Raw genomic sequence first — 13,716 nt, 5'->3', positions numbered from 1 at the left:
TCCTCTTCAATTTGTCATTCCTGACATAGTAGACCATATGATTGTCCAATTCAAAATGGCCAATATCAGTCCATTTCGGTTCACTAATGCTTAGGATACCAATCTTTATACATTCCATTTCATTTTTGATGACTTCCAATTTTCCTAGAGTCATACTTCGTACTCCACGTTCTGATTATTAATGGATGTTTGCAGCTGTTTCTTCTCATTTTGAGTTGTGCCACATCAGCAAATGAAGGTCCCGAAAGCTTGACTTCATCCAAGTCATTAAGGTCAACTCTTCTTTGAGCAGGCAGCTCTTCCCTAGTAATATTTTGAGTGCCTTCCAACCTGAGGGGCTCATCTTTTAGCACTATATCAGACAATGTTCCACCCACGTATTAGAATGGTTAAAATAAAAAATATCTACAGTACCAAGTGTTAGCATGGATGTATAGTAACAGGAACTCTCATACTTTGCAAATGGGAAGACAAAATGACACAACCAACCTGGAGAGCTGTATGGCAGTTTCTTAAAATGTTAAATAAGCACTTACCATATGATCTCACTTCTAAATATTTATTTTAGAGTAATGAAAACTTATGTTCACACAAAAACATGTAAACAAATATTTACAACAGCATTATTCATAATCGACCAAAATTGGAACAACCCAAATGTCTTTCAGCGGGTGAATAAACTGTGGTACATCAGTACAATGGAATACTAAACCAAAAACCAAACTCTTTACTGTCAAGTCAGTTTCTACTCATAGCAATCCTATAGGACAAAGTAGAACTGCTCCATAGGGTTTCCAAGGCTGCCACATCTTTCTCCTGCGGAGCGGCTGGTGAGTTCAAACTGCTGACCTTTTGGTTAGCAGCTGAGGGCTTTGAGCATTGAACCATAACTCAACAATAAAAGGAAGCAAACTATTGATATATGCAACAACATTGATGAATTTCACATGCATTATGCTAAGTGTAAACACCCAGTATGATTCTATTTATGTGACATTTTGGAAAAGGCCAAAATATAGAAACAAAGAACAGATCAGTGGTTTCCAGAGTTTTGATTGGGAGGAGGAACTGACTAGGAACACCAGGAAATTCTTTAAGGTATTGAAATTTTTCTGTATTCTATCTATGGTGATGGTAGTAAGAATCCGTTCATGTGGAAAAAAACTCATAGAACTATATAGCAAAAAAAAAAGTGAATTTTATTGTATGTAAAAACTTTTTAAATGATAGAAAAATATATCAAATATTAACACTGTTATCATTGTATAGTGAAACCATGGTTAAATTCTTTTGCTCTCATTATTCTGTATTTTTCAGAATTTTTCCTGAGAGAATTTATTATTTTAATAATGGAAAAATAAATGTTAGTAATAGTTATTTGTAAGTATCAAAGTTCTCTAATGTATTACTTTGACTACAACCAATATAGTATAGGAATTTAGTAACATCCAAATACATGGAAACAAGCAGGGCTTCTGGGTTAGAGTTCAAAGAATATCAAATCATGATTCACTTTGCTTTCTGGATATGAAAAAGAGAAAAAGTTAATAAAAATTCACTTTTATAAATTAGATACTAGTGGAAAAAAAGGTAGACCCATTTTATGTATTTAGATATATCCTTGGTGAGTACTTATTAGTTGTAGTTCAATAATCAAATCATTCAGGTATAGATCATATGATTATTTAAATATTCCATAAATTAACTTTTCTATAATTTGGATTTATTTATTTATCATTTTCACATGTAGGCATCCAACTACCTACTGGTGAACGTTCTATCTTTGGGTATTTTGTGGATATACAGCAATGTGAATTCATACCTTGGTCAGAATTAGTTCCTGGTGCTCAGGCACTAGTTCAAAGAGGTAAGAATAATTATAAGAATCACATTCTAGCTTCTCTAAAATATTGAGAATATTCTATTTCTAAAAGTAGTGATGTCAGCAACCATGAGGACTGATGTATTCCAAGTATGTGTTTAGATCTATGTTCACAAAAAGTGCCTTTAAAAATAATGTTTGAATATTACTTTCTGAGAAATTTGGAATATATTTTATTGTGTCTGATATACATTGTAAAAGTAGTGCATTGAAGGTCTTTTAATGGAAATATAATTTTTTTAATTAGCTGTGATTATTGACAATATAGAAAAGTAAGAGGACTTCTTTAAAATAGGAGAAACAATTTACATAAGAACTTAGACTTGGTTATAAAGGCTACTGCTAATTAGAAAAGAATAATAACAATTTGAAAACTATACATGTATGCTAAATTGTTTTTATTCTCAGTTTTCTTCTTCTACATATAGAAGAAAAATAAAGAAACTCATTGCACTTTGAGAGCTTGCTGTAAGTTTGAGGCAGGAATTTAATGACCAAGCTTCTTGTAGAGTTCTTGCAAATATAAGAAATTCAATGAATGCAAATTGAATTGAATTGTGTTGAGGTTAGGTTTGTCTCATCAAAGAAGATAACAGTCTGATTGCAAGAGTTTTTGACAGAAGACCACCAGGAGGTCAGAATAATGAAGCATTCAGAGAGTTCTAATCCTAAATGAGGTGGAAATACCAAACTTATACAACAATTTGTCACAGTATTACTGGGCGAACATATTCATTTAAAACCTCTGAATTGTATATCATATGTTAATGCTAGTAATGGGTCGTTTTTATTCTTAGCTTTTTACTAATATATAGAAAAAGCATAACTGAATATCAATACATATAACTTGAAATCTTGGTGTACCACTCTTATGAGAAACCAAAGGTGTTTTCTCCCAATTGAAGACATTACTTTCTCTGGTTAGAATTTACTGTAAGAGCTTGGTGGAAATTAAAACCCTCCCAAGTTTTCAAACTCAGACCTATGACAGGAATCTAAATGTCACGGCATCACTTTTTCCATGGTAAGCCACAATAAGACAGATTGTTTAGACATCCTAGACATGCTTCAAAGACTCAACTTTTATGGTTGAGTAGGGCTTTTTTGGATTACATTTTTATTTAAAAAGAGTAATCTTAATCTATTATCATCAAAGGATGTGTTTTGAAGGTCACCCAACATTCATTAAGTAATTTATTCTTTTCAGACATATTAGTCAAGCAATGTTCTAAAATGGCTCTTAAATATAATAAGAGTTGACTCATAATGAGAGAAATGCAAATTCCCCATTTTTTACTTATAATATTGGCAAGGATCAAAAAGTTTGATACCTTTGACAAGAGTGTGAGGACAGAAGGACTCTTCAACATTGGAGAAAAATTTGGCAAATATCTAGCAAAATTATACATCATTTGCCAGTTTATATTGACCCAGCAACTCCACTTACATGAATTCCATATATATGCAAAATGCCATAGTGTAATACATAAGTTCAGCCTTATTTATAATAGCAGAAGGAGGCATCATAAATTTCCATCCCCAGAGCACTGGTGAAATAACTTATGATATAGTCATAAGATGGAATCAGATTGATCAGAAAAGTCTTCATGTACTGATATGGAAAAATCTCTCTAAAAGGCACTTAAAAAAAAAAAAGCAAAAGACAGAATAGATTGGGAATTAGGTGGCTAGCATGAGAAAGACATTTTTCATTGTATTCCCTTTATGTGCTTTTGAATTTTGTACCATGTGAATACATTAGCTATTTAGTTAATTTTTAATTAAAAAGAAGTGAATAACAGATGAGGAAATGGAGACTATTTGGATTTAACCCTTCTGAGAGTTTTGGATACATAATGGAGTAGAGAATTGGGGGTAATAGTTATAGAAATTTGTGGAATCAAGAGAGGTTTGGTTTTAGAGAGTGTGTGTGTGTGTGTACATGTGTGTTTTATTTCATAAATAATTTCCTATATTCAACTAGTTTTTTCTAAGATTGGCGATAATAGCACATAAATGTTTGCACAATGAAAAATCCCAATAGAAAGGAAAAGACTGATGATGGAGGAAGGGAAGAAGGGTTGCCAAAGGACCGTTTAAACAGGATTGCAGGAGGCCTTGGCAGGAGAGGTCCTTCCTTCATTCTTACAGGAGGGAAAAGGAGACGTTTGCATATAAGCACAGATTAGTAGCTTTGGGGTAGGAAAGTAAAGAAGTTTGCATATGGTAGACTTAATGATTGTCAGCAATGAGTCCACCAGCTCAAAGTCTATGTGAGAGGGACGAGATCTAAAATCAGTAGAGACCCCCACCCCAGGCACTTGCAACAATTTTTCTTGCCTGTATACGTTAAAGTTGTTTTATAATGTATGTACTTTTTCAGAAAGTATTGGGTACCTAGAAGATTAGGTTAATATTTATTTCTAAGTCATTTGCAACTTTCTTTTTATTTTAACTTAGGAACTTCCTTACTTACTGATTTTCAAGGATCCAATGAAAACCTCTTAAAGATAACAGAATGTGGAGAGTACATTAATCATACTGCTACCAGAGATACAACATGCCTTTCTTTCCTCATAAGCCTTCTTTTAAAGAATTCCTGCCCTGTACTTCTCACAGGTATTAAAATACATAACAGAAGAATTTCAGAACTAGAATGAGGCTTGGAGATTATCTAGTCTTCACATATAAGTGGAAAAATATATACGTACCTTGAAAATTTTAGTGATTTGGCCAGAGTCTGCTTAAGGGCAGATCCCAACCTTGGACATGGGTTCCAAACCCCACTCTCCACCACCATCCCAGATTCCAGTCTTCCCTATTCATATTTTAAATACAAGAAATTTATGTTACTTGGGCCTGCATTTTATGGTTTCAAAATTTCAGGAAGTGAAGTTACAAGCTTGGGTAGTTATTATTCTTAAGTTCCTCACATGAACTATAATACAAAAGGATGATTGAAAGCCAAGTGAATACACTGAAATAGTTTTCTGTTCTTTAACATATAAAACCATGAGAAATACGTTTTTGAAAGATTGACCAGCAGGATTTGGAAAGAATAGTTAATAAAATTAAGCTCAGCATGTGACACTTTTTCTCAATTTCCTCCCTTTAATAATTCTAACATTATGGTAGAAAAGGTTTAGGCTTTAAATTCATAGAAACACTTCTTAGTTTGAATTCCAGTCCTGCCATTTACTAGCTGTGTGACCTGCGATAAGTTAGTTAACCTTCCTCAGCCTCTTTTTTCCCGTCTGTAATACGGACCTTCAAAAAAAGCCAAACCTGCTGGTGATAGGGAACCCAAGGTTGAGTGAGGACAGTGTTGACATGTCACGGGGTTGTTAACCATTGTCATAGGGCAACATGTGTACTGTTTAATGAGAAACTATTTTGTTTTGTAAACCTTCATCTAAAGTGAGAATAACAGCACAACTGGAAGAACATAATCAATGTCACTGAATTGTGCATGCAGAAATTTTTGAAATGGTGTATCTTTGGCTATGTATATTTTCACCAAAAAAAAAAAAAAAAAAAAAAAAGTCGAGAAGGGAGATTGTTGACATGTCGTGGCGTTGTTAACCAGTGTCATGAAACAATATGTGTACTGACTGTAAACCTTCACCTAAAGTACAATAAAATAAATAAATGGGCAGATAAAAAAAAAAAAAAGAAGCCAAACCCTTTGCCATTCAGTCGATTCTCTTAGCGACCCTGTGGGACAGCCGTACCTCACTGTAGCTCTTAACCACTGTGCCACTAGTGATGCCTAATTTGTTACGAAGATTAAGTAGTATTGAGATAAGTAAAAACCCCTAGGCCACCATTGTTGGACATTTGTTGTTGTCAATTTTATAAAATAAACAATATTTCAGTAAACATCTTTGTACATGTATTTTTACAGGCCTATGTGTACTAGCTCCCTCCCCTCCTCCACACACACAGTGGTCTAATGGTTAGGATTTGGCGCTTTCACCATTGCGGCAAGGGGTTTGATTCCCGGTCAGGGAGTTCTTTTTTTGGAACCCTGGTGGTGCAATGGTGAAAGCACCCATCAGCCGCTCCTTGGAAACCTTAGGGTGCTGTTTTACTCTGTCCTATAGGGTTACTCTGTAGGGTTGCTATGAGTCGGAATCGACTCTGGGGCAACAGGTTATGTGTACAAAATATTCTGGGAGCTACAATTTCTTAGAATTCTTAGAATTTCTGGATCAAAGTGCATCATTTTATTATTTGTGATTGATACAGCAAAAATGCCTTCCACAAAGACTGTATCAATTTATATTCTTACTAACAGCATATGAATGCCTATTTCCCCACACACTTGCCCATGCAGGACATTATCGATCTTTTTTCATCTTTTCATTACATTTAGGACAAATTCCAAAAGAAGAATATCATGGATTGAATCGTGTCCCCCAAAAATATGTGCTGTAAATCTAACCTCTATGCCAGTGGTTATAATCCCATTTGGGAATGGGTTGTCTTTGTTATGTTAATAAGACAGTGTTAGTGTAGGGTGTGTTTTGAAACAATCTCTTTTGAGATACAAAAGAGATTAAGCAAGCAAATCAGTAAGCAGAGAAGGGAGAAGAGAGATGCCAAACCACATGAAGATCACCCAGAAGCAGAAGCTAAGAGACAAGGACCTTTCTCCAGAGCTGACAGAGAGAGAAAGCCTTCCCCCAGAGCCAGCATCCTGATTTGGACTTCTAGCCTCCTTAACTGTGAGAAAGTAATTTTCTGTTTGTTAAAGCCATCCACTTGTGTTATTTTTGTTATAGCAGCACTAGAAAACTAAGACAAACAATATAGATTAATATATGTGTGGCCTCCATAGCCTGTGGGCTGAGGTCCTTACAGAGCCACTGAGAATAACATTGCTTGGCTTAATTAAATTTACACACATAATTCTTCAACTCAGTGTTAACATTTTCCTCCTTTCTATTACCAAAGGAGTAATTCAATCCAGCTCTTACTTTTCCTTAACATTTATTGCAGCCCATTGATTACCTTTTCCAATTCTCTAAGTTGTGTTGCCTTTTACAAGAGACATTAGTCTCACTTTCCAGGCTCCATTCTCAAAGAATTCAGGCAAAATGAAGTTGTAACTCTCAGATAACCTCTATCTTGCCTCCAGTTTGGTATCAGATGATTCTTACTTTGAGTATTTCGGTGAATTGTAAAATCATGGGTCTCTGTTCTGCTTCAGTACGTTTATTATCAAAGTGTTCCCTCAGATTGTGTTGGCAAATATGTTCAGGGAATTTCATTTTATGTAGTATTTCTGCTGTGCTAGGGTTGCTATAGGTTCAGCTATGAGTGGAAATCAACTCAACAGCAATGGGTATAAGGAAAATATTCAAGGTAGGCTTAAATGAACTGAGGTAAAAACAATGGTTAACTCCTAGCCTATCCTTTTGTAAGAGATATAAATAATTCAAATTTGAGAAGGTATATATTAACTCCCTGATTTAGTCACTCTTAACCACAAAAAAAGATAGGAAGAAACTCCACAAAATAAGCTGGATTACTGTGATCTTCTCAAAATAAAACACTTATGCTCATCTGAAGACTTCACCAAAAGAGTAAAAAGAGAACCTACGGACTGGGAAAAAAATTTTGGCTATTACAAATCCGACAAAGGTCTAATGTCTAAAATCTACAGGAAAAGCCAAGACCTCTACAACAAAAAGACAAATAATCCAGTTTAAAAATGGGCAAAGGAAATGAACAGACACTTCACCAGAGAAGACAATCAAGGGCTAACAGACACATGAGGAAATGATTTCGATCACTAGCCATTAGAGAAATGCAAAACAAAACCACAGTGAAATACCATCTCACCCTGGCATTACTGGCACAAATCAAAAAAACAGAAAATAACGAATGTTGGAGAGGCACGGGGAGATCGGAACTCTTATGCACTGCTGATGAGAATGCAAAATGATGCAACCATTTTGGAAAATGATATGGCGCTTCCTTAGAAAGCTAGAAATAGAAATATTATATGATCCAGCAATCCCACTACTAGGAATATATCCTAGAGAAATAAGAACTGTCACATGAATAGTCATATGCACACCCGTGTTCATTGCAGCATTGTTCACAATAGCAAAAAAATGGAAACAACTTAAGTGCCTGTCAACAGATGAATGGATAAACAAACTGTGGTACATAAACACAATGTCGTATTACACGATGATAAAGAACAATGATGAATCTTCAAAACATCTCATAACATGGATGAATCTGGAGGGCATTACGCTGAGTGAAATAAGTCAGTCACAAAAGGACAAATATTTTATGAGACCACTAATATAAAAACTCATGAAAAGGTTTACATGCAAAAAGAAACAATCTTTGATAGTTACGAGGAAGGGGAGGGGTGGGGATGAAAAAACACTAAACAGACAATAGATAAGTGGTAACTTTGGTGACGGTAAGAAAGACAGTACACAATACTGGGGAAGCCAGCACAACTTGTCCAAGGCAAGATCATGGAAGCTCCATAGACATGACCAAACTCCCTGAGGGACTGAATTGCTGAGCTGAGGGCTATGGGGACCATGGTCTCGGGGAACATCTAGCTCAATTGGCATAACAGCTAGTAAAGACATTGTTCTGCATTCTTTGTGAGTAATGTCTGGGGTCTTAAAAGCCTGTGAGCAGCCATGTAAGATACTCCTCTGGTCTCACCCCTTCGGGAGCAAGGGAAAATGAAGAAAACAAAAGATACAAGGGAAAGATTAGTCCAAAGGAATAATGGACCACAACTACCACGGCCTCCACCAGACTGAGTCCAGTACAACTAGATGGTGCCCAGCTACCACCACTGACTACTCTGACAGGGATCACAATAGAGGGTCCCAGATAGAGCTGGAGAAAAATGTAGGACAAAACTCTAACTCACAAAAAAAAAGACCAGACTTACTAGCCTGATAGAGACTGGAGAAACCCTGAGAGTACGGCCCCCGGACACCATTTTTGCTCAGTAATGAAGTCACTCCCGAAGTTCACCCTTAACCAAAGATTAGACATGCCCATAAAACAAGACTAAAGGGGCACAGCAGCCCAGGGGCAACAACTAGAAGGCAGGAGGGGACAGGAAAGCTGGTAATAGGGAACCCGTCGAGAAGGGAGAGTGCTGACATGTGGTGTTGTTAACCAATGTCATAAAACAATATGTGTACTGTTTAATGAGAAGCTAGTTTGTTCTGTAAACCTTCATCTAAAGTACAATAATAAAAAACAAAAAATAAAGTACAATTAAAAGAAAGAAAGGAAGAGAAAAAATGTACTTTTCATGTAATTTTTTAATAAAGGAAAATGTTATTGCTTCATTTTAATATGTTTTCTTGCATAGAAACCTAACCTGATGTTTTTGTTTTTGTCTCCTTAGGAGAGCCTGGTGTTGGGAAAACCAGTGCCATTAACCAAATGCTTGAAAAGTTAGAGGGACCAGGAGCATTTGATGTAAAATATGGGTCAATTTTGGGAGAAGTCCTATTATATAACGAAATTAAAAAATCAAGGTTGTATATATTAAACTCTAAATTTGACTGTCTGGTAAAAAATATTTTGCTATAATATATAAATGCACCTTGTTTAAAAAAAAAAACTGCTGAGTGAAAATGCAGAATTATTTTTAAAAAAAGAGTTAAGAAAAAATGTTTTTCCTAAATATTGTTGTAGGGTAAAAACATCACAAAGTTCAGTAAAGCAAAAGAAAGTTTCATTCAGCATATGTTCAAAGATGCAAAAGTGGGAAACAGACAAGCATGCTGCCAGAGCTAATGTCTGCCTGAATCCAAGGAAATTACAGAATAGACAAAAGTGGGAAAACGGAGAAGCATGCTGCTAGAGTCATGTCTGCCCAAGTCCAAGGAACATTACAGAATCATCAGTATATATTAACATTACAAATGGGCAAAACCATTGAAAACTTCACCTTTTCACAGATTGGCTAGAAACTGTGATCCTACATTTTAAATTATCTTTCTTAACAATCATTGGTATAGGTTTCAGTTATGATAGTCAGGAGGGTCTTCATTGTCCAACAAATTTTCTATTCATAAGTGCTTATAAAAAAGATAAGAGTGGAAATTCTTGTGTTCTGTTTGACTGATTTATGTGAAAGGTTCCCTAAAAGATATTTTCCAAGATTGTCCTAGCTATTGTCTTTAAGGGTCAGGGCCCAGCTGATGTGTCTTTGTGAGTCCATTGCCAGCTGGGTCACATTCTCTATGCTCAAGGCCAGGGAATAATGACTCCAATATTATTTCCTAAATCATTGTTAACAACTAAATTAATCCCTTTAAGTGAGAAATTCTTACATTTATTTTAAATGTAACTAAATTTAAAACCTCAGTTTTTATTGTTGTTGTTGTTAGGTGCCATCCAGTCAGTTCTGAATCATAGCGACCCTATGTACAACAGAATGAAACACTGCCCGGTCCTGCACCATCCTCACAATCATTGCTGTGTTTGAGCCCATTGTTGCAGCCACTGTGTCAATCCATCTCATTGAGGGTCTTCCTCTTTTTCGCTGACCCTCTACCTTACTAAACATGATGTCCTTCAGTTTTTATACATAACATAAAATAAAATGTAGTTATAAATTATTTTCCTTCCTGAAAAATGCAACTAGAACATACAAATAAAATTTTGCATACAGTTGATTTTCCTGCATTAGAACTATATTTTCTTCTCATTAAATATAAAAGTACTCTTTACAAAGAGCTTTGTCTTTATCACATTGTCTGCCTCTTCCTTAAGAAAAAAAGAAAAAGATATCCAAATTGAACTGTCAAAAAGTTCAAAATTTTAAAGTAAATTTGAATCTTGTTAAAGTATTAGTGAAGTCTCCTGTTGTTTGAATTGAATAGAAGATGGAAGTGTGGAGAAGCCCATATGAGACTTTTCCTCTAAGCATCAGATTCGTATATATAACTGCCTGTGCCACATATAGAAACCCTGGTAGTGTAGTGGTTAAGAGCTATGGCTGCTAACCAAAAGGTTGGCAGTTTGAATCCACTAGCTGCTCCTTGGAAACCCTATGGGGCAGTTCTACTCTGTTCTATAGGGTCACTATGAGTTGAAATTGACTAGACGGCAATGGGTTTGGTTTTTTTTAGTTTTATGTCACATATATACTTGGATGTCTCATAGACATCTCAACCTTAATATAGTGAAAACATAACTCTTATGTTTTTCTCTCCCTATTCTTCCTCCAATGTTTCTCATTTCAATAAATAAGACCCAGTTATTCAAGCCTGAAACCTAGGAACGATACTTGAATCCCTACCCACCCACCCGTTCTTCTCACCAGCCCATCTCTAATAGCCCACCTGACTCTTCCTATTCCCTGTGGTCCCATTTTCCCCTGCCCCTCATTCAATCTTCTACTAGTCAGGTCGGTTCTATCTCCACAACATGTCCTGAATCCCTCTACTTTTCTTTTTTCCAGTGCCACCATCTTAGTTCAAGCCATCATCATTTACATCCTATACTAATGATTTTGAAGTAGATTCCTACTCCACTTAAATGAGAGCTTTAAATCAGAGAAATTATTTTTGAAACATTTAATACAATAGGAATCATTCTTCATCTATATTATTATAAAATTATGAATAATGAAATCTGAAAATTTTATTGTATGTTCAACATTTACACTGAAGTGAAAAGTAGATTTTAACAATAGAGAAAGATAACTATTTTCAATCAAACCGAAAAAAAAAACTAAAAACGAGTGAAATAAAGGTGAGTGGAGCTTTTGCTGAGTGATCCATCAGGCAAAATGCATTTTATAAAAGAGCAAGGCACAGTCCATAGAAAATTACCAGTAGCCTGCCATCCTAGGAATTTGTCCAGTTTGATTTTTAGAGTAAGCTCATGTTTGGCTATCAGTTCTAATGGTGACACCAATTTTATCTGTAAAAGTGTGAACAGGAAAAAAAAACTGTGATTTCTTAGAACGCAAATTAATCACACATGTTACTTTCTTTTGTTGTTGTTGTTCATATGGCTACTATGGTAAATAAGCTAATTTTGAATCCTTAAAACATTTTATTCCAATAGCCTGAAGCAGAATATCAGCATCTTGATTTCTGAAACTAATAAAACAGCAACTGGAGATTCGGGTAAGTATAGCTGTGCAAACAATTTCAGAACCTTCGTATCTCAACCATATGCACATTATTTCATACTGTCCAATCCAAGACTAAAAATTTTAATTTGTCAAGGAATTGTAGAAAATGTATTGATGAACTATTCAAAGAACTTCAACATTTTAAAAACTTATGGGGTAATTTTAAAAAAGGAAGACAAACTCCTGAAAAATAACCAATACCCTTTTAAACTGCTCCGTTAAACTGTTATTGTTGTTGGCTGCTGGGACCCCAACTCCTGATGACCCCTTTTGGAAGCAGGTACTGGTGGCTGCACACGAAGTCTGTTGGCAGGAATGAAACCCATGGTGTCCCCCATTGAAGGCAAGAATTCTACCACTGAGCCACCAGTGCCTCTCAAACGCTCCACCCTCTTCAAAAGGTGGAATGTTTATGGCTCACCAGAAAGTTGGTACTGGCTTATAAGTGGAATCATGGACTAAGTTTAGAAGTAACTGAAGGCAACATCTATTCTATTCTTTAATGCTTTTAAAAAACAGTACAATAGAAGTGTTATGATGATGTAGGAGTTCTCAAATTAAGCTATACAATAGAAACACCTGTGGAGCTCAAAAATTCTGAAAGTTTTGTAGTTTGGGGAAGGCAACTCCATTTGTCAAGGAGAAAATAATGGGGTGGCCCAAAGTAGTTGTAAAAAGGGAAAGGGAGCTGGGCTACAAGATTCCTGCCAAAAGTGTTCTTGCTTTTAGTTTTACTTCTAAGTTGCTACAGCACCATCCCAAATAACCCTTCTGGTTGATCATCGCTCAAGGAAGGGAATATGCCCTAATTTTAGTGCCTTTGGTGGACACAGCTAAATGCTGCTTTCAGATCTTTCACATTTATTTTATTATTAATATAGCATATTGAAAAGTGCTAAACATTTTAAAAGCATGAGAAGTGTAACTTCTCAGTTACATGTTTTTGTCTTGAATAATTGATAGAGAATCCTCTGCGCTTCCATGCTGTCACATTTGACTGTTATTGCAAAGAGACACTGTTTACTGCTAAAAAGTAAGGAAACGTTTAGAAAAATTCCAGAGTTGGTGTACCTTCTCTCACTGATTTGTCCTCAGAGTAATTTGCTTGAAAATGATAATAATATAGTAAAATTAAATGATTTTCAAATTTTTAACACTTTGAAATAAAGAAAAATATTCTTAAAGTGTTTTAAGTTTGTTTTTCTTTGCATATTTGGCCTCGTAGATAAGACTACTAAAACATCAGAAGTTAGGACTGATGACAGTTCATTTAAAAATACTGATAAAGGGATTATAGTCTCCACAATAAATTTTAGCACCAATACGACAGCTGCCAAGACCAAGGGGATGATTCTGAAGAAGTTAACAAGAAGAACTAAAGACACTCTTGGAGCGCCAAAGAACAGCAGGGTGAGCACATCCCAGACCTGTCAGCTAGCCTATGCATGCTGCACGAGGAACAAATTTACTTATTTTAATTAATATTGATAAACAGATAAAGATGAGTGTAACCTATACTCCTAAACATTCCTTGAAGATGTACTTGATGAATACTGGAGGCTTTAGTTTTCAAATCAATATAATTCTGTTTCCAACATAATGAATTACACTGATTCAGAATTACTACAGCCAAAAGAAGCTACTGGACTCTGAATAAAGCCTAAAAGAAGACTGGGAAATGGGT

The 13,716-nt window shown here is 35.4% G+C and overlaps 1 protein-coding gene across 1 annotated transcript in view; it reads left to right on the top strand.

Moving 5' to 3' along the window:
* DNAH14 (dynein axonemal heavy chain 14) overlaps positions 1–13,716 on the top strand; it is a gene marked incomplete at its 5' end in the record, with an annotated part of 387,403 nt that overhangs the window by 225,443 nt on the left and 148,244 nt on the right. The window contains 5 exon segments of the mRNA XM_023730866.1: positions 1,751–1,867; positions 4,343–4,501; positions 9,285–9,420; positions 11,963–12,024; positions 13,258–13,442. Coding sequence (XP_023586634.1) covers positions 1,751–1,867; positions 4,343–4,501; positions 9,285–9,420; positions 11,963–12,024; positions 13,258–13,442 — 659 coding nt within the window.

Source organism: Trichechus manatus, unplaced genomic scaffold (assembly GCF_000243295.1).
Source record: "Trichechus manatus latirostris isolate Lorelei unplaced genomic scaffold, TriManLat1.0 scaffold00039, whole genome shotgun sequence".
NCBI lineage: Eukaryota > Metazoa > Chordata > Mammalia > Sirenia > Trichechidae > Trichechus > Trichechus manatus.
This window is presented reverse-complemented; position numbering and strand designations above follow the sequence as displayed.